Source organism: Molossus molossus, unplaced genomic scaffold (genome assembly GCF_014108415.1).
Source record: "Molossus molossus isolate mMolMol1 unplaced genomic scaffold, mMolMol1.p scaffold_m16_p_1, whole genome shotgun sequence".
NCBI lineage: Eukaryota > Metazoa > Chordata > Mammalia > Chiroptera > Molossidae > Molossus > Molossus molossus.
Genome location: NW_023425344.1, coordinates 51,641,333 through 51,660,577, shown reverse-complemented (window position 1 = coordinate 51,660,577; position 19,245 = coordinate 51,641,333). Strand labels below are relative to the sequence as shown.

General features: G+C 39.1%; 1 protein-coding gene across 2 annotated transcripts in view; it reads right to left on the bottom strand.

Moving 5' to 3' along the window:
- The window catches only part of SLC4A4 (solute carrier family 4 member 4), a 345,490-nt gene that overhangs the window by 168,804 nt on the left and 157,441 nt on the right, over positions 1–19,245 (bottom strand). For both annotated transcript variants that reach the window (XM_036264545.1, XM_036264537.1), the window contains 2 exons: positions 18,863–19,023; positions 9,406–9,585 (listed from right to left, as the gene is read on the bottom strand). In XM_036264545.1, the coding sequence (XP_036120438.1) occupies positions 9,406–9,585; positions 18,863–19,023 (341 nt within the window). The remainder of the gene's footprint in view (positions 1–9,405; positions 9,586–18,862; positions 19,024–19,245) is intronic.

Sequence of the window (19,245 nt, the reverse complement as noted above, 5' to 3'; positions counted from 1 at the left end):
CTTTGCTTCTATCTTACACGTTCTCTTTTAAATCACTTTTGCCTAACTTTAGGCACAAACAAGATAGAAACTGGGTTATATGACTGGGACTTGATAAGGAAAGATATATAGCTGTAAAGATTTCTGAGTGATGGTTTCCAATAGCTAGACTGTAGAAAAAGATGTGAAGAGGACATTTTTTGATGACTCATGTTTCCCTGAAGAATCAACTTGTGCTAAACCATCAATCCCAAATCTGTTCAAGTGAGGAGGGTGTCCCTACTTGAATTATGCAAGTAGACTTTAAAAAAAAAAAATTCCAGAAAAATTCTTTTTAACAATCTTATTAAGAATAAAATAATTTTTACCTATGTTTTAGGACTCTTTCAGGATTGCAATATTGTGTGATCAAATGATTACTGAGCACCTACTATGCATTTCATAGTTATTTAGCCAAGAAATTTAACCCAAGAGTATAGCAGCATTTCACCTGTAAACACGAGGGGGGTTGTCTACAAATTTTCATTTGGAAAAGCCAATAAGGATATTCAACTGCCATGTTTGGTATGTATTCCTTCTACATCACAGGATTACAGAGACCTGGACTCACTGATGTATGGGAAACAAATTGCAGTTGAAGGAAGCTCATTACGTATGGTGGTTGAATTAGCATATTGTTATTAAGCAACTAGGTTCCTCCATTATTTTATGCTTGAACAAGTTATTTTACATTTCTGAGCTTCAGGTGTTTCATCTGCAAATGGAGATAATGACATATACATTAGAAACATCACAGAGAACAATGTCCGCTATGTAGCAGGTGCTCAATTAATGTGCTCAAATAATTATTATCATTGATGGAATGATGTCTTTTTTGTTCAATATCCTGAAGGCTGTTGAAAAACACTGAAGACCTACTTTAAATTTAAAATATGATTCTTAAGACATCAGGTTCACACACCTGAAAAGGTCTCCGTTTCGTCCTTTGTATCTGTACTGCAACAGAGACTGCGTAGAACGAGGCATGCTTGATCATCTTGCAGGACTTCAATTCTATTTCCCCTTTTCTCTTTTGAGAAGACATAGCCAAGAGTCCACGGTGCTCACATCTCACGTCTTTATTTTGCCTTTCCTCCTTTCTCTACTCTTCTCTCTATTTCTCTGTCACAGAGACCAGGACATGATCCCAGATCTTCTCCTCCTCCATCTACTCTTACAGCTAGATAAAGCTTGGGAAAACCAAACTTCACAAAGTTGGCTCTATCAAGAACCTTAAGCCTTGAAGGAAGACGTACTTAGGGTTGACAGTAGGAAATCAGTGTCGGGACTTAAGTCCATGGTTTTTGCAGAAGACAGAGAAACAGAAGAGAGTACTCCTATGTGGTAGGGTAACAAAGAGAATCATCCCCTCCTTTTTTCCAGCTCAGACCCTGGCTATGTACAACAGACTGGCAATTAGTAACACTTTAAAATATGTTCATCTCATGGAAACAGTCTTTTATACATATATTACTTATTGAGGGCTAAAAACTGTCATTGCTCAGACATACTGATCAATTTTCAAACTTTAAATTAAAAATATTATAAAGCTCACGAGTGATACCTCATTATGCATTTTTGGCATCTGTAAAGTTGATAATGGAAGTAGCACTGTTTAAAAATTAAAACTCAATACATTCAACAATAAAGATAATTTTTAAAAAAATAAAACTCCAAGAATGTCTTCATATATGGAATTGTGGAAGAAAAAAAAATGAAAGACACAGAAAATAACAAAATACAAAATAAAGGTGCCGAACTGAAGCTCTGTTCTCAGTTTTAAATCGGAAAGGCACTAAATTTGCCCCTCAAAATATTTCTAAATAATACCTGTCCCTTACAGTGTAGCACATGTTATGCTTATTAAATACTTTCACAAAGTATTTACCCCTGGTTTTATACACAGAATAAGACATTACTACCCTTATTTTATAGGTATAAAAGCTGAGGCTCAAGAAAGTTAATTAAATTGGTTAAGGTGGTGGTGAGCACATAATACAATATACAGATCATGTATTATAGCACTGTATACCTGGAACCTTTATAATTTTATTAACCAGTATCACCCTAATAAATTTAATTAAAAGATAAATAAATTGCTCAAAATCCCACCACTACTAAGTATAAATCCAGGATTAGTGTAGACTTTGGAAAAGAGAATGCCATGTCTTCAAAAAGATTATAAAGTAGGCCTTTAATGTCAAAATTTAAATCCTCACTTTTGTGATGATCTCTGAAGCCTGACATTTCATTGTCATAAAGAGCAGAATAGACTGGGTGGGAGTGACCCTAGAGAAAAGTGTGTTATTGTTTATTTAAATATATAAACATTATAAATCTGGAAGATGGGTCCCCAGACCGGGGAAAAGAAAGGAAGAGAAGAATGGGGTCTGATAGATGAATTAGAAATCTAGGGAAAATAATAATAATTGCTACTGTTATTAGAAAATACTTTCCTTTTTTTAATTTATTAATTTGTTTTTGTTACAGATGTTTCTCATTTTTCCCCCATTGACACCCTCCTCCCCTCCCTCCCCCCCCCCCACCCTCCCGCCCCAGCCCCGGCTTTGTTGTCCATGTCCATTGGTCATGCATACGTGCATGTAAGTTCTGTGGTTTATCTCTTCCCCCCGTTTAGGTATTTTTCTAGAAACTTTCCATGGATTTGGCTCAGTAAATCTAAGGCTGAGAAGAGCCTGATCACTGGGTTCTGGCCAGGACATTCATCTGTGCTGTGCAAACGAATGCAGGATCCGTGTCCTGAACAGAGCAGACGGATGTATGCTGTGGGTTTTTGGAGTGAGCAGATTGTATGCGGAGAGGCACCTGGGAAGATGACTCATCTTAAGGGGATGTGGGCCCGGTGACGGATCCACCTCAGAACTGGAGAAGCATGATGGTCTGTTTCAGTGGAACCGAATCTCTGAGGGAGTAAGGGAAATGTCTGCCTTACCCACTGATTCAGGGACCAGGTCTGAATTCAAGGATATGGGGGATGGGGCCCACAAAGAATAATCACCCACCCAGAGACAATTAAGATAAGCTGGAATCCAGAATCCAGACAAAAAAACTAAGAATTTCTAAGGAGACTGAGAGAGCTGCCCAGCCTGGCAGTGGTCCCAGCCAGATCCACCATATGCCAGCATCTAGGCAGCTTGATCTAATATACAAAACAAATATAGCTTGAAGACACCTAACCGCAAATCAGACCCAAAGCAACAAGAGCCTAGCTAATCCCCCTGACGTTTCAGTGGGGCGCAGAATTACTACTGACAAAAGGAATTGATTTCTTTCCATTGTTTGTTCTGTGTTGTTAACCACTATCTATGCCACTGTAGGTAATAGCCGGAGACCTTTTTAAATACCTAAAGCTGCTGTGTGCTGACGTCAGAAACAGCACTGTGGCAGGAAGCTGGGGAGCAGCATCCTGCCCGTAGGTAGCACTGAAGAGAGACCAGAGAGAAACCAGCGGTGGCAACAAGCAGTGGGAGCAAGGGGGTCGCATTTTCAAACGTGACAGAAAAAAAAAGTGGTGACTGCAGATACAGTCCCGAGGTTCAGTCAGGAGTAGTCCACATCCCAATGAGCACTACAGAAGACGCCAGGACCGCACCAGGAGAAAGCCTGGACGAAGCGGTGGGAGGCCGGAGCGGCTGCGGGCCGGAGCTGCCTCCTTGCCTAACTCCTCACCCAGGTCTTGGCTTCTCAGTGTGGTTTAGTTATTTCCCTGACAGCCGTTCAGCAAAATGTAAAACCAGCGGCAGGGACAGGTATCTGTAAGAAGACCGTGATGAAAAAGGGCCCCCGCCTCTCCCACTGCTGATGACTGTAGTCATGTCACTTACCACGCCGCAGAGGGAATAAGTCAGCACCACATCCATTAGTTTCCTGCCAAATAGTGAGCTACGGAGCAAATATAATTCCCAAAACCATTCTTACTTAACATGAAATCTTCTTCCTTAATTGTGTTTACACGTATTATATATAATTTAATATCACTGCTTGAGTGATTAGTATGTGTCAATTATCATTTTAAACATTTTACATATATCACCTCACTTAATTTCTTTTTTTAATCCTCACCTGAGGATATTTTTCCATTTATCTTCAGATGGAGGAAGGGAGGGAGAGAGAGAGAAAAACACTGATATGAGAGACACATCGAACGGTTGCCTCCCGCACAACCCCGACCAAGGCCAGGGACAAACCGCAACCGAGGTACAAGCCCTTGACCAGAATCAAGCCCACGACTCTTTGGTTCATGGGCCTATGTTCTAACTGCTGAGCCAAACAGGCCAGGGCTACCTCATTTAATTTTTATTATCTCTGTTTTATAGATATTGAAACTGAGTACTAAATAACCTTTCTAATTTTTTATTTTAAAAAACTATGAAAAATAGGGTCATGAAATTGTGTTGGGGAAAAAATGAAATTCAAAGTGTAGGTCAGACTGGATCACCAAAGTCACTTTCCAGTAAAGCATAAGGAACTGGTTTTTACAACTACGTAGGGCAAACCGATGACAGCTCTGCCCCAATTCCCACCAAGGCAGTGAACGCCGAATGCTCAAATTAGGGCTCCCAGTGGACCCTGGTCCTCAAGGCTGCGCTCGGTTATCTTTTCCAAGCTTGGACCATTCATATCAAAAGCATCCATGTAAATGGTAAGTGGTATTTTTAAAAGTCAGATCATCCTATAAACCTTGGCTTTTTAGAACACAATTATCAGGTAACTTTGTCATAAACATCTTACTAAATGGTTATTGAATGAACACCAATTAAGTATAAATTTTCGCTTTCTAATAAATAGCAAACTAAATACATCTTACTTGATATTTAAATATTTCCAAGGAATATTCCTAGGCTTGAATGTTATTTTTTCATAGTGAACCACAATAATACAGAACCATTACCTAAGTATCTCAGACAAAATTGTTAGGCAGAACCATATGAAATTACCAGCAGTCAACTCTAACTTACCACAGAAATGGCAATTTTCATACAGTTCAACCAGAAAAAATAGTGAGAAATAGAGTAGGTAAAGGAAAATCCAACATCAGATGAAATGAGGACCTCATAATTTCTTCAGTGAACACTAACCCTTTAGAAATGGCTCAATCAATATATTGAGAAATTATAGCACTTGCCTAAAATTTCCCACCTGGCACACACATCCATGAGAATTCAAAGATGTGTCAGACAGTGGCACTTTCACAATAATTAACATCTGGGAAGCTGGCCTGATTCTTCCCTGAGTAAAAATGTTTATCATTTCTTTTTAAGAAACACTAACTTATCTCGCACTCCAAGCCACATCAGGACCCTAAACATGAGAGTTAGTCTCTAGCTATGGATAGATAGTGGTGGGACTGGTAATGAGTGTGGGTTAAATGTTTGAAAACCAGCTCTCCAGCATGGAGAGAGAGAGAGAGAGAGAGAGAGAGAGAGAGAGAGAGAGAGAGAGAGAGAGAGAGAGAGAGAAAGAGAAGAGAGAAGAGAGAGTTAAATTTTACTGACATAAAGGATGTGCAGCACTCATACGAATAATAATAAAATACACAGTAATCTTGTAAATTGCCTGCCTACAGCAGTTGATTCTCATAGACTGCTTCTAGCAAACAAGCAGAGTGACAACATCCATGATAAATATCCATTATCATATATGCTAACAAGCACGACAAAAGCAAAACAATGAAGAGATATGTCAGACTTCACTCACTTGTCAATAATGTCCGTAACTCCTTTGCTAAACTAGATAATAATAGTTTTTGAATGCCAGAAGAATACTTCCTCAATTCTTTGTGCTACTCCCATTTTAACAGCTATTATGGACTGAATATCTGTATCCTCCCAAAATTCCTATGTTGAAATCCTAACCCCCAGTGTCATGATATTAGGAGGTGGGGCCTTTGGGAGGTAATTAGGTGAGGAGGGCAGAGCCATCCTGAACGGGATTTAGTGCCCTTGTAAGAAAAGACAGGAAAAAGAGAATCTCTCTCCGCCATGTGAAAATACAGTGAAAAGGCAACCATCTATAAGCCCAGAAGAGGGCCCTCAGCAGGTACTGACCTGCAGCACCTTGATCCTGGCCTCCCCATCCTCCAGAACTGTGAGAAACAGATGTAGCTGTTTAGGTCTCCCAGTCTATGGCAATTTGTTACAGTAGCCAAGCTGACTAAAACAACTACAGACAGTACATACTTTTAACTTGAATCTGCATTATTAGCATCTTCTTCATCACTTTTTCAAGTCCAGAGACAGTTACCAATAAATCAAGCCCTGATTTGTAGCCTTTGCTGATTCATATGGTGTAAAGACTACCATCATGGTTGATTTCCAATCACAAATATGAAGGCTCTGCATGCAGGGCTGGGAAGAGGTGCACAGTATCTTATCATCTTAACAGTATTGCTACCATCCAGGCACAGGAGATGCAAATCATCTTAAGAGCATGGCTATAGTAAAATAAGAAGCAAGTCATGAATTTTGAGTATTTATTAATTTCATTTTTAATATAATTATTTAAATGTGTATATAATTTGATGTTTAATAATAGCTATGTAGAGCAACCAGCTCACCAAATTCCTGATAACTGACTCTTATGAGTAGATAAGACATGGCTCCAGCATACCACAGTGAAGTAAAAAATTGTCCAGTTCTAAAGTGTCTTCATAAATTTCAGTCATTAATTATGTTGGCACTCTCATAACTAAAGTTCACAGTGTCACTGAGTCTATTTTCTAGACTATGACAAGTTATCTAGGTTTTACACAGAGATATAAGAATCTAGTTCTAACTACAATAAATATAAGATTCTTGTTTATTAAAATAGTAGAAAGAGTTCCATAATTGTTTATGTTGGAAATTTATCCTACGAATATTTTATAACATTAAAAATATTAATTAAACCCTAACTTAACAAAGGTAACTATATAAATTGGTAAGTTAAGTGCCTCTAGGAAACCAAACATCAGCCATCTGATCATTTACAAGAGGGTACCACCCTGGAGGCACATGAAGTTCATTACTACAGAATCCCTCACAGCCAAGACTTGCCTCTGGGTATTTAAAGGAGTTAGGTAACACAAAGGTCAATAATAACCATTTCACTTGGGCCAGGGGTCAGAAGCGGGGTGGAAGGGGTCAGTGGTGGGGGAAAAATGGGGACATCCGTAATACTTTCAACAATAAAAATATATATTTTTAAAAATAACATGTTTAAAAAGCTCTACTGAAAGTCCATGCTTCGGGGCATACGCCTCAGACCAGAAAGGGAAGAAGCGCCTGCCCTTCCTGTCTGCGTTCGGCCCAGCTGTGTACCACCCCACCAGAGAACAGGTGAATGACAAAAGCAGTTTCAGCTTTCCTCAGGACTACAAAGATCCACTGACAGGATAAAAGATTGAGTGATGAGGGATATCAATGCACCAGTAGTATTTTACATCCAAATACTTTCTCCTAAAGCATGAGATGCTGGTCTCCAAGACCATCTGTTCCCAGTTTCTACTCTGCCGCACGTCCATGAACACGAAGCCCACGCCGTGCTGGTAGAGGCACCATTACTTGTCATACCCATTCTGCCTCTCTTTTCAAATATATCAATATTTGAAAAAATGCACTTTCTTGCTTCTTTATATTACCGCCAACTTCATGACAAAAAATGTCTCTAAACCATGGAATTTCATTTTTTGTGACAGAGGGAATAAAAGATATAAAAGACAGAATTGTACTTTAATTGCTACAATTTTAAAAACAGGGGGTACTTTTATAAATGAAATGTGTGACATTAGTTATAATAATCTCTTCATCCCATAACATTTCCAGCTATTAAACAATGCCTGTCTTCAAAAATACAATTTTAAAAACCCCACAAAAAACAAACATTTCCAGTCAATAGCACTATCCCAGGTAATGTAGGGCCAGCAAATTGTAGTAGGAATGTTCTGAACTAGTCTTTCTTTTGTGAATGTTTTTTTATAAAGAGCATTTTTATTTTAACTATAACTGATTTTACTTTTTAAAAGTAATAAGTTACTCAATGAAACTAAACTTTTCATTCGGTTCTATTTAAGAACTAAATACTCATTAAGAAACTATAATGATGGAATGATTCAAAAATATACCAGAGAGCCCAGCCTGTGTGGCTCAGTGGTTGAGCATCAACCATGCACCAAGAGGTCACCAGTTCGATTCCTGGTCAGGGCATGTGCCCCGGTTGTGGGCCCATCCTCAGTGAGGGACAAGCAGGAGGCGGCCAACCGATTTTCTCTCTCATCGATGTTTCTATCTCTCTCCCTCTTCCTTCTTCTCTCTCTAAAATCAATAAAGAAAAAAAATTTTTTTAATAAAAAAAATATATCAGAGAAAGTTTGCTACTAGCTAGGTTTCTTCCAGACTACCATTCATTTCCATATTTAGTCAAAAATACCAATTTCCAGAAACGAAGCAGCTGAGTTAGAATTAAGTTTATACAGCTCAGTTAGTGCACCTTTTCTGTGACAGCATGTTTTATGTTATTCTGAAAATGCAGCTGAGGGCAGTGAATTAGAAGCCCTCTTATCTATTCATTTCTCTTAATACTAAGAAAAGACCAGCGGTGAGATAGGAGAGACCTACTTCTACCAGCTCAATGCTTAGCAACTCTTTCCACCATGCCTTCATTCTTCAGTACTCCATAGAAACTAACTTCTCCCTTCTCAGACTGTATCCAATCAAGAAGTTTATTTGAAACAAAAACAACGACACAGAAGATAGACTCTTTAGAGAAAACTCTGGTAAATGTCTTTCCTATTGCTATATAATGAGGTTAATATCCCACCTTCAACCATTATTCTCACATCCAGTTATCATTATCATATAACAAAAGAACAGATTGTGCTTTTAAATAGAAAAATAAAAGTGAGCCCTATTTTGATGAATGATCACAGGTTGGACACCAGCTCACGGACCAAGCAAACACCTCATGGTTGGAGATTTCAGAGCGTTCATGCCTGAGTCTGAATATACCGTCTTCCTAATTCTGACAAACCGCCATGTTGAACGCATAGTCCTTGATGTACTCAATAATCTGCAAGTTAGCCGAACCACCTCAGATATTCAATTGTTTCATCATAGCATTGTTACCAAACCAACCCAGGCCGCCAGAAGAGGTGTGTGGAGCAAGCAAGGCCTCTTGGCATTTGCAGCCTACAATAACCGCTGAAATCTTCCCAGTAGGATTGCAAACCTGCCCAGTTGAATAAAAAGTCATTATGAAATGGCTGTGGCATATGAACTTGAGAAAAGAAGAAATATGGAGAGGGGGTTAAAAAAAAAAAGGTGACAAGAGATGGAGTAAAGGTGAGTGAGGCTGGTCAAGAGGGCAGCAGCCATCTGGCCCCTGCCTTACCATTATCAGGGTTGGCAAACATCCTACTTGCACTGGAGACAGTCTTCCCAATGTCAGCCAGGGATCGAAGGTTGGATTTCTTGGTTTGGTGCCGATGCTTCCGGAGCAAAGTGTAGGTCACCTTATCCTTAAGGTCAGGTTTCAGAAGGCCTGTCTCAATCTGATGGTCAACAATCATCTCTGATACAAAACAAAGCAAAACAAAAACAAAACTCAGTCACCAGACCATGAAGTCAGTTTTTCACTCTAACTTTAAAGACATCATCCTCAATTTTAATATCAATATACTATCTTCCAAATTTTGAGCTTCCCACTTTATGTGAAGGGTAAAGATACAGGGTATAGGAATATTGGCATTGATGAGAGATAAATATTTCAGTTTTAATTATAATTTTGGAAAGGAAAAAATTGTCTTGTTCATTTTTTTTTTTAATCCTCACCCAAAGACATTTTTCCATTTTTTGTACAGACAGAGTGGGAGGGAGAGAGAGGAAGAGAGAGAGAGGGAAACATCGATGTGAAAGGGACACATCGAGTGGCTGCCACCCACACGACCAACCAGGGCCAGGGACAAACTGCAACCGAGGTACATGCCCTTAGCGGGAACCGAACCCGGGTATCTCCAGACTGCAGGTGGACGCTCTAACCGCTGAGCCAAACCGGCCAGGGCATAAAATCCCAGTTAATAGTGAATTCACACTAATCGATTCTTTTAGATATAACATAATAAATCTGTAATTTACATTCATCAAGAAAAAAATATAAGATTTGAAAATTTCATGTACTCTACTATAGTGTGCCAGAAGTATAAATGATATGGCAAAACTTTACGAAATGTGCAACATTTATAGTGACACTGCATTTTTTCATCTAGTTCCCCAAATTCTTCTGTACTGTGGTATTTTCTTTACAATAGGACCAAGTAAAGGAAAACAATACCTTTCCCCATATCATTAATTGGTTATTTGAACACCAATTAATTTAATACAAGCAATTAAAATACAAAATTATGCCTTAGTCTTATCTCAGAAGAAATCCTAATTCTTGTTTAGATCCAACATATTTCCTTAGTCATTTTAAAGTATAACCTGACTAGAATTTTCTATTAAATTTTAATATCTTAGTCTCATTACAAAAACTAAATTTTCTATTAGCTCTTTTTTTAAGAATGGTTTTAACTAGAAAAGATGATTGTGTTTCTTTTTTTTAATCCTCACCCAAGGACATTTTTGCATTTATCTTCAGATAGAGCGGGAGGAAGAGAAGGGGGAAGAGAGAGAGGGAAACATCGATGTGAGAGAGACACATGGACTGGCTGCCACCCACACGACCCAAACTGGGCCGGGGACAAACTGACACTGAGGTACATGCCCTTAGCGGGAACTGAACCCGGGATTCTCTGGTCCGCAGGCCGACGCTCTAACCGCTGAGCCAAACCGGCCAGGGCAAAGATGATTGTGTTTCATAGAAAATACTCCATGGGTGGCTCTGCTAAAGGACACGTTTTCCTCTAATCAAAAATAAGACAGTCACAGGGATGTAAAGTACAGCATAGGAAATACAGTCAATAACACTGTAGCAATAATGTACAGTGTCAGGTGGGTACTGGAGATATCAACGGGATCACTTTGTGAAGTATATGTTGTCTGAGCACTATGCTGTACACCTGAAACTAATATAAAATAATACTGAATGTAAACTGTAACTGAGAAAAATAAAAAATTTAAAAAATAAGAAATCCTCTTTCTCACAAGTCAGCACATCAGAAATATGGCATAAATATAGCCACCCGACCATCCCATCATAATCCGACATTTCCTCTGTCCAAACAGGACTCGGACAACACACCGCAGGATCAGCGAGGTAGGCAGTGGCAGGACGCCACCTCCCATGTGCAGGTAGAGCTTCCGTCCCCTGCGCAGTCGGAACGATGGGCCCGTGCCTACCTCTTCAGGCCATGGGTGCATCTAGCACACATCAATATGATCCTCTTGGGCAAAGTTCGCAGTATACAAAAATGGAGAAGAAAACAAAAGCTCCATACTATTCAGCTGTAAAAAGGAAGAAAACTGTACCCTTTGCAACAGCATGGATGGACCCAGAGAACATGATGCTAAGTGAACTAAACCAGTTAGAGAAAGACAAGTACCATATGATTTCACTCATATGTGGAATCTAATGAACAAACTGAACTAACGAGCAAAATAGAGACAGACTCTTAGATAGAGAGCAGGCTGACAGCTCTGGTGGCAGGGGGGGTGTCCCGGGGGAGGGGGATTGAGCAAAAAGGGGGAAAAAAAGCACAAAGGCATGGACAAAGAGAACAGTATGGTGATTGCAGGGGTGGGGGTGGGAGGAGGTGGAAGAGGGTATAGAAGGGGAAAATGGTGATGGAAAGAAAAATAAGAAAGAAAGGAAGAAAGAAAAGAGAAAGGAAGGAAGGGAGAGAAGGAGGGAGGGAGAAATCTGACCAGTGCTGTTAGGGTAACAGCATCTCCCAGCATTCCCATCCTTTTGTAAAGAAAAGCAACAAATATTCACCAGATTTTGCTTGGGTATTACTGTACCTCTCAGTAGCTCATCTTTGCAAAGCAAGCACTCACTGAACTGGCTTCACAGCCTATGGCTAGAAACTAATGATTTACTCAGTGTACAGTCAACCATTTGGGAGCCAAACAGAGGCTGAATCCAGGATTTTCCATCACAAGCCTTACACAGATGCCATAAATGTCACATAGTGCTGGACCACTTTGTAGGGAGCCTGGGCAAAGCAGGAAGAGTCTCTCCCATAGGAATGCTTTGGTTTGACAATGGCCTTAAGCTCTGAGTATTTTTAACCAAGCAAACCCTACTCAGTAAAACTCTCAGAACTGATTCCGTAATTACAGTCAACCCTCTGCTCCACAGCAAAATAATTAGGTGCAACTAAACACAATCCCTCTACCTTCCTTTCAAGTCCTGTTCAATATGGAATGTCTGTTTTACAGAAGAACCACAAAAATAAACAAACAGCCCCAGCATATCCGCTGCAAGTGTTATCAAACTCCTACTCTAATTCCAGGGTTGTGGATTCAAGTGTTTCTTATCTACCCTTCCTGGCAGGGCCTCTATATTCTTGCCCTCCCTTGTAATTTCAAACCAATCCTATATATGCACAGCCAGCCTCTATTACCGATGCCTAGAAATCACCAGTTAGAACAGGTTAAAACATCTGTGTGGCTAATGCCCTTCATTTAGTTTCCATAAAAACGGCCCACATTGCAGGGATCTCTTTCAGCATAAACTTAAAAAACCTTTCAAAGAAAGTGGGGGCAGTAACATTTCACAGCTACACTGAAATTAAGTCTTTGGTGTCAGAATCCCACAGACGTTACCAATTGGGAAAGAATGTGCCAACTCCAGATGATAGCAGAGCCGAAAGGAACCTCAGAGAGCATCAAGTTCAACCTCTTGTTACACAGATGAGAAAAGACAGGGCAAGAGAGACTTGCTCACAGACATAGCTAATTAGAAGTAAAACCCCCCCAGACAAAACCAGGTTTTCTGATTCATAGTTCAGATCTTTCTCCATATCACACAATACTTTTCTCGATTTGAAAGGGACTCTAGACCAAAAAAAATAACAAAGAGTTGGTATTTCCAGAGCCCCTGCAAACCAACAGAGACATGAAACAGACCAAAAGGCCAAAGGGAATACAAACACCCAAGAAACAGTTAGCTCCAAGACTAACAGACAATTTAAACAAATTTATACAATAGAACCAATTATGTGATATCTGTTCATCCATCAAAGGGGCAAAATGTAGCATATGCGACATGAAGTGTGCAATAGGCAACTCCATTACCGATGGTGACACAACCTTCCCTGAGGGCTCTTGACAACCACATAGCAAAACCCTTTACTGTGTTCAAACCCTCTGAATATTCCACTGTTCGAAAGGTATATTAAGGAAACAATTAATTTCACAAAAGCATGACAAAAATGTTCACTTCTTTCCTTTACCAAAAAAACTTGAAGGCAACTTCAATGCCTAATAACAGGTTTTAAAATATTTTGCAGCCATCAAAACAATGTTTATATTTCTATTTAATGACATGGAAAGATAATTTGCATTATGTTTTTAAATTTAAAAGAGTGGATTAAAATGTTATGGTATGATCCTATTTTGTAAAATAAATTTTATATCTGTAAATATATGTACAGAAAAACTGCTGAAAGCATAGCTCAGAAAGATGAGAAGTGTGGTATTTTGATTTTTATGTGTTACATTTTTCTGGGTTATTTAAATATGAATATAGATTTGTGATATAACAAATATATTACCATTTTGAAAATATAAAAGGTGTAAAAAGCAAAAAACGACTAACACATCTGCCCACAGCCACAGCTCAGGAACGCCTTTAAATATAAAAATGAGAACTCCAAAAATAGAGCTACATTTTCCTAATCCATTTCCCATCATAAGAAAATACCTGAGCCCTGGCCAGTTTTTCTCAGTGGTTAGAGCGTCAGCCTGCAGAACAGAGAGTCATGGGTTCGATTCCGGCCAAGGGCACATACCTTGGTTGCAGCTCATCCCTGGCCCTGGTCGGAGTCGTGCGGGAGGCGACCAGTTGATGTGTCCGTCTCACGTTGATGTAAGTTTCTTTCTCTCTCTCTCTTTCTCCCTCCCTTCCCTCCACTCTATCTAAAGATACATGAAAAAATTATCCTTGGGTGAGAATAAAAAAAAAAAAAAATACCTGAAATGACAAAATTTTTTTAACTTAGGAGGGGAGAAAAAGACCCATGTACTTGGCTTCATATGTGAACGACACTCTTTAAATGTAGAATTATAATCACAGTAATAATAAACCTACTAAAATAGTCAGTGAAAATGATGTCTTATCCTTTAAGTACATTAAAAGACAGGTTTTTCTACTGACTTTAAGAAGGGGTTCTTCATGAAAAAATAAGAAAAGGTTCTGCGGAGAATCAGAATTGGGCTGAATTTTTTTTTTATGCAAGTGTGAGAAGTTAGCGTCAGCTCAACCGTCTCCCACTGTGCGTGACCAGGTTCCTTTGTGCCTGCAGCGGGCGTGCCACTTAGACAGAGCTGCAGGTGGACTGCAAAAAAAGGATAAAAATCTTGCTATTGCTTGTTTGAGATAATCACACTTGCTATTACTTTTTCTTCTCCATTGTTGAGATAACTCTGTTGAGATAAATGGGGTGGAGGGGAGATGCATCTTAGACAGCTGCACACGATTCTCCACTTGATTCAGGACAAAACAACTCCACTTCACCCTCTGCTAAAAATAATAATTTTTGAGAACCAAATAATGGCAATATCCCTCAAGCTGCTGTGCCATCTTCTGTCATTTAAAATGAAGTAAGAGCTTTTATTCCCCTATGTTCTTTAACCCGCTGCAAGGTCTAGATTGTTTCAGAGGATTTTTAAGTCTTTCTTTTCAGCTAGTTACACTCTCTCAAACATGTTCTTCTCCTTGCACTCCTGCAAATCTGGTCCTTTCTTTTGCTTGTGTGCATGGGGGGAGGGAGGGGGGGTGAGTTTTGCCTCTTTATTTGCCTCTGAATTGTTTCTCTGTATTATCAGCTCCAGACCGACACCCTGGCCCTCTGCCTGCTCGCCCAGGGACTATAAAGTAAACATATTATTAATTGATGATATCTCAAAGTGACCTACTAGTGTCTAATTTTAAAATTTAATGAGAATTTTAAAAGTAAATGCATGGAAGTTAGAGAAAAAGTTCACCGCTGATAACAAAATGTAATGAAAAATTCAAGTGAGAACACAGAATGCTTGGAGAACCTTTCTTTAACGTAGCAAATACTGGAACCTCACTGGTCATTGGCTAACAAGGCTCCAATATGTGGGACTCTGTCTTCTACTTTGTCTTAAAAGTCGTTAGTTGCTGAAGACCAGAAACTTCAGGTGGCTCTTTCTAGTGATGAAGATCCCAAAGACAGTTTTACAGAAAAGTCCAAGTACATAACTCAGCTTTAACAGGCATCACCCTTGTTGACCAACTCCAGGCACAGCAAAGAAGCTGTTGTTCCCAGTCCATCCACTACACCTTTCACAATCTTTTCTTCTGCTCATGAAGTCCCTGAACATCTCTCTACCTGACTCAGTCTACACTCAATCCTCTGCTCAGTGACAAGTAGAATGATCTGGATCAACTCATGTCTGCTGAAATAGGTATGTAAGTGTATAATAATCACACCTGACATCCTCATTTACTTCTCACAATGACCCTGAAAGGTCAGTCTTCATCCTGCTTTCACAGGGGAGTACACTGATACTGCTGAAGAGTGAAGTACCTTGCCTTGTCCATCCCACAGTCGTACCTGCTAGTAGAGGCAGACTCTAAATCTCCTGCAACTGTAAATCCACCCTCTTTTCTACACCACTCTGCATCTCATGGAATTAATATATGACCTCTGTCAGACAGTAGTGTATTTTAATAGAGGACTCTCTGGGCTCAGTGAAAAAATCTCCAAACGATGAAATTTCAGGCAGTAACAAAAGCCTATGGTGAGACCTTTTTCTTTTTAATATAGGATCCTTTCTGGTGACCTTTAAACCACAACACGAATTCTCCCCTTAGATAGCCTATACATGGCCAGGTCACAAGTGTAATGTCCACTTTGCCCTGCATATATGCATTTCTGATGTATTTTTTTCAACTTGTCTGATTTCAGACATTTTTGCTCCAGATGAGTTCTTCAAGACTAAGAATATAGAAATTGCAATTCTCATTCAAAAACTGGATTGATTTTTGCTAAACATGATACTTTTCTCAACAATAATATATCATGCAGCCTTTAATAAATGAAAAAAGACAGTGGATGAGAAGTAATACACATGTATGTTTAAGAGTGCATGCTAGTGTGAACAGGCTATTAAGGGAGGATACTCACAGAACAATACTGGCAACCTGTTACTTAGAATGCTTTCAGTTCTGTAAGGTGCTTGGCCTGCATTTTTGTTTTTGTTTTTAAATTAGTATACAATTATAAAACCTTCAATCGTCAATGTACAAATTATTCTGTTAAGAGACATGCTTTTGTACTCCATGTTTCTGTTTCTACTGAAGCATATGTTGCATCTGTATCAATGACTTCATTCATGAGATGTTTTAGAAGAAAAGCTGACTTATCCCTCATTGTATGTGAAGAACAGGTTTACCATGAAATGAATGCCTTTATTCAATTTAGAATCCTAATGTTTCTGATTTTACCTTCTTGTTGCTGAGATGCAGAAGAAGCTGCAACAGGAGGGAAGAAGGAAGACTCCCTATACTTAATGTCTCCAGTTCAAAGAATTAATTGGCTAAAAGTAACACAGCCATCATTCAGCCATTGAATTTGAAAGCCTCAAGAGTTTCTTTCAATGATAAAAATATTTTTTAAAAATAAACCCAGCCCAGCCAGTGTAGCTTAGTTGGTGAGCACTGTCCCATGCACTAGGAGGTCACCATTCCTGGTCACAGCACATGCCCAGGTTGCAAGCTCAATCCCCATTAGGGGGCGTGCAAGAGGCAACCACCCGATGTTTCTCTCTCATCTATGTTTCTATCTCTTCCTCTCCGTTCCTCTCTCTGAAATCAATAAAAACATATTTTTTAAAAATTAAATAAAATAAACCCAGACAACATGATAAATTTTTATATAAAAATAAAGTTTCAATTTAGTTTTTAAAAAAAAAGTCAGTGGAACAAATTGTCCAGAAAACTATTCCTTCTGTTTGCTTCTGTCTTTGTAGATGTGCCCCACCTTCCCTTGGCACAATAATCCAACTTCTCTCCTTGTATATCCAATGTCCATTTCAGCCTTACCTGTTTTTTCAAATATGAAAAATTCTACATAGAGCAGTATTTCCTATATTTTCTTTTAACTATCTTTGTGTTCATGGATTTGTAACTTATCCCATTTACAAAGTGGTAGATTTGCAAACCTAATTCCAGGGCCTGGAGCAGTGTCTGGCACATTGCAGAAGCTTACACACCACTGCTGAATAAATGCATGAACTCATTAATTCTGTCCACCCAGCATCTTCATATTAGTCTTTCTCCCTTCTTCATCTGCACCTTAAATACCTCAGATGCATGAAAAGTGTGGAGCTTCTCTGCAAATCTAACTAAAGAACTGTCTGAAGAAAAAGTGAAATGCACATATCACCTACATATATACCTCATTTGACAACTAATCTTTTCTTTCGATATAAATGCTGTAGCCTTCCCATTGTCTATAAAGACACAAATGCCAAAGACAAGCCTTTTGTCTTAAGATAGGCAAAGAAATTTTGCAGCAAGTCTGAAATAACCCAGGAATTTTATACTGGTCACTTTCTGCTGAGTCATTATCCACATCCTCTTCCCCATAATCCCAAGGTAGGCACCCTGCAGACCACTTGGGAAAGTGCAGTCATCCAAACAGGTCCATTGGTCACCTGGTTATGGAATTTTCCTGGGAATAACAAGCAGAGCCCCTGCACCTGTTTTTTGAGGGTGTGCTCAATGAACAAGACATCTATGCTGTTTTTCAGTACACCTAGATCTGAAGTAAGACTGCTAAGGCCATACTTCGGCTAGAAAATAAAAACAATTACTACTCTTTGGAATGTAGTTGTGTGTGTACAAGGTGTTCAACATGATGAGTTAACATTCACTACACAACACTAATTGCAAAAGATACCAAAGCTGCCCTGCACCATTAGGTTCACAGACTTGTGGGTAGTTGTATAAATGATACTCAGAACTAACATGACCTGACTCGGTCACTAACCCATCAGGTTCTGCTGTCTTCTGGTGCCACACTTTTTTCTACATACAGCTAAAAGAGCTTGACTTCATCTACAAAGTCAGCCCCAACCCAGGAACTAGACTGTTTTCCTTTCTACAGAGGGTTTAAACCCTATCTTACAGACGACAAAACTGAGGCCCAGAGAAGCTCAGTTCAATGTCTAAGGTCAAAGAGTTCTAGAAATCTAGTGTCTAGACATCCAGTTCAATATAACCAGCAGTTGGGAGGGGGCTCCATTCAAAATACCAATACTATGCTAATAAGTGAAAGAAATAAATGCATATCTGTACAAATACAATATAATCCCAATATTAATTTTTATAAAATGACATAAGAAAATGAAAAGCATAAGAGAGAAAATTGAGAAACAAAACCGGATGAGAAGACATCAAAATGTTAATAATGACTATGACCAGATAGGTGCAATGAATGACTTTTTCTTTTCAATATTTGCCTGCACCTGTTTTTCCAGACTTTCTGCAATAAACGTTACTAGTTTTATAACATCAAAAGAGAGAGAGACAGTATGTTCTAGAATATTTAACTCTGGTTACACTAGAAGTCATCTGCATTGATGGAGAATCATGAATAGGTAGAAAAGGCTGAAAAAAAAAAAAAAAAGATAGCAACTTAAAACAACATACTTACCCACCAACTGTGGGAGAGAAGAAGCCTCCCTGTCAAGCATGATGGATCCTTTCTCCATACATGTCCTCAGCTCAAATAAGCTGTGAAGGGATAATGTGGCCACATGCGGCTTGCTCCATCTCTCCCCACCCTGTTCCACTTTTTCTTCAAATTTAATCCACCTAGGAACATGAGATTAGTGAATAGCAATTAAAAGTGTTCTAATGTCCTTAGAAATAGCAACATCAACCCCTCCATTTCCACCCCCACCGGCACTACCAAAATGTCTCCTTTCCCAGAGTCTTAAAAGCTTATTACATTACTAATTGTGTTACTTTTATAAATATACCCGTCACTAGTCTGTACTTTTCCCTAATGTTAAAAAGAAAAAAAACAACCCAAAA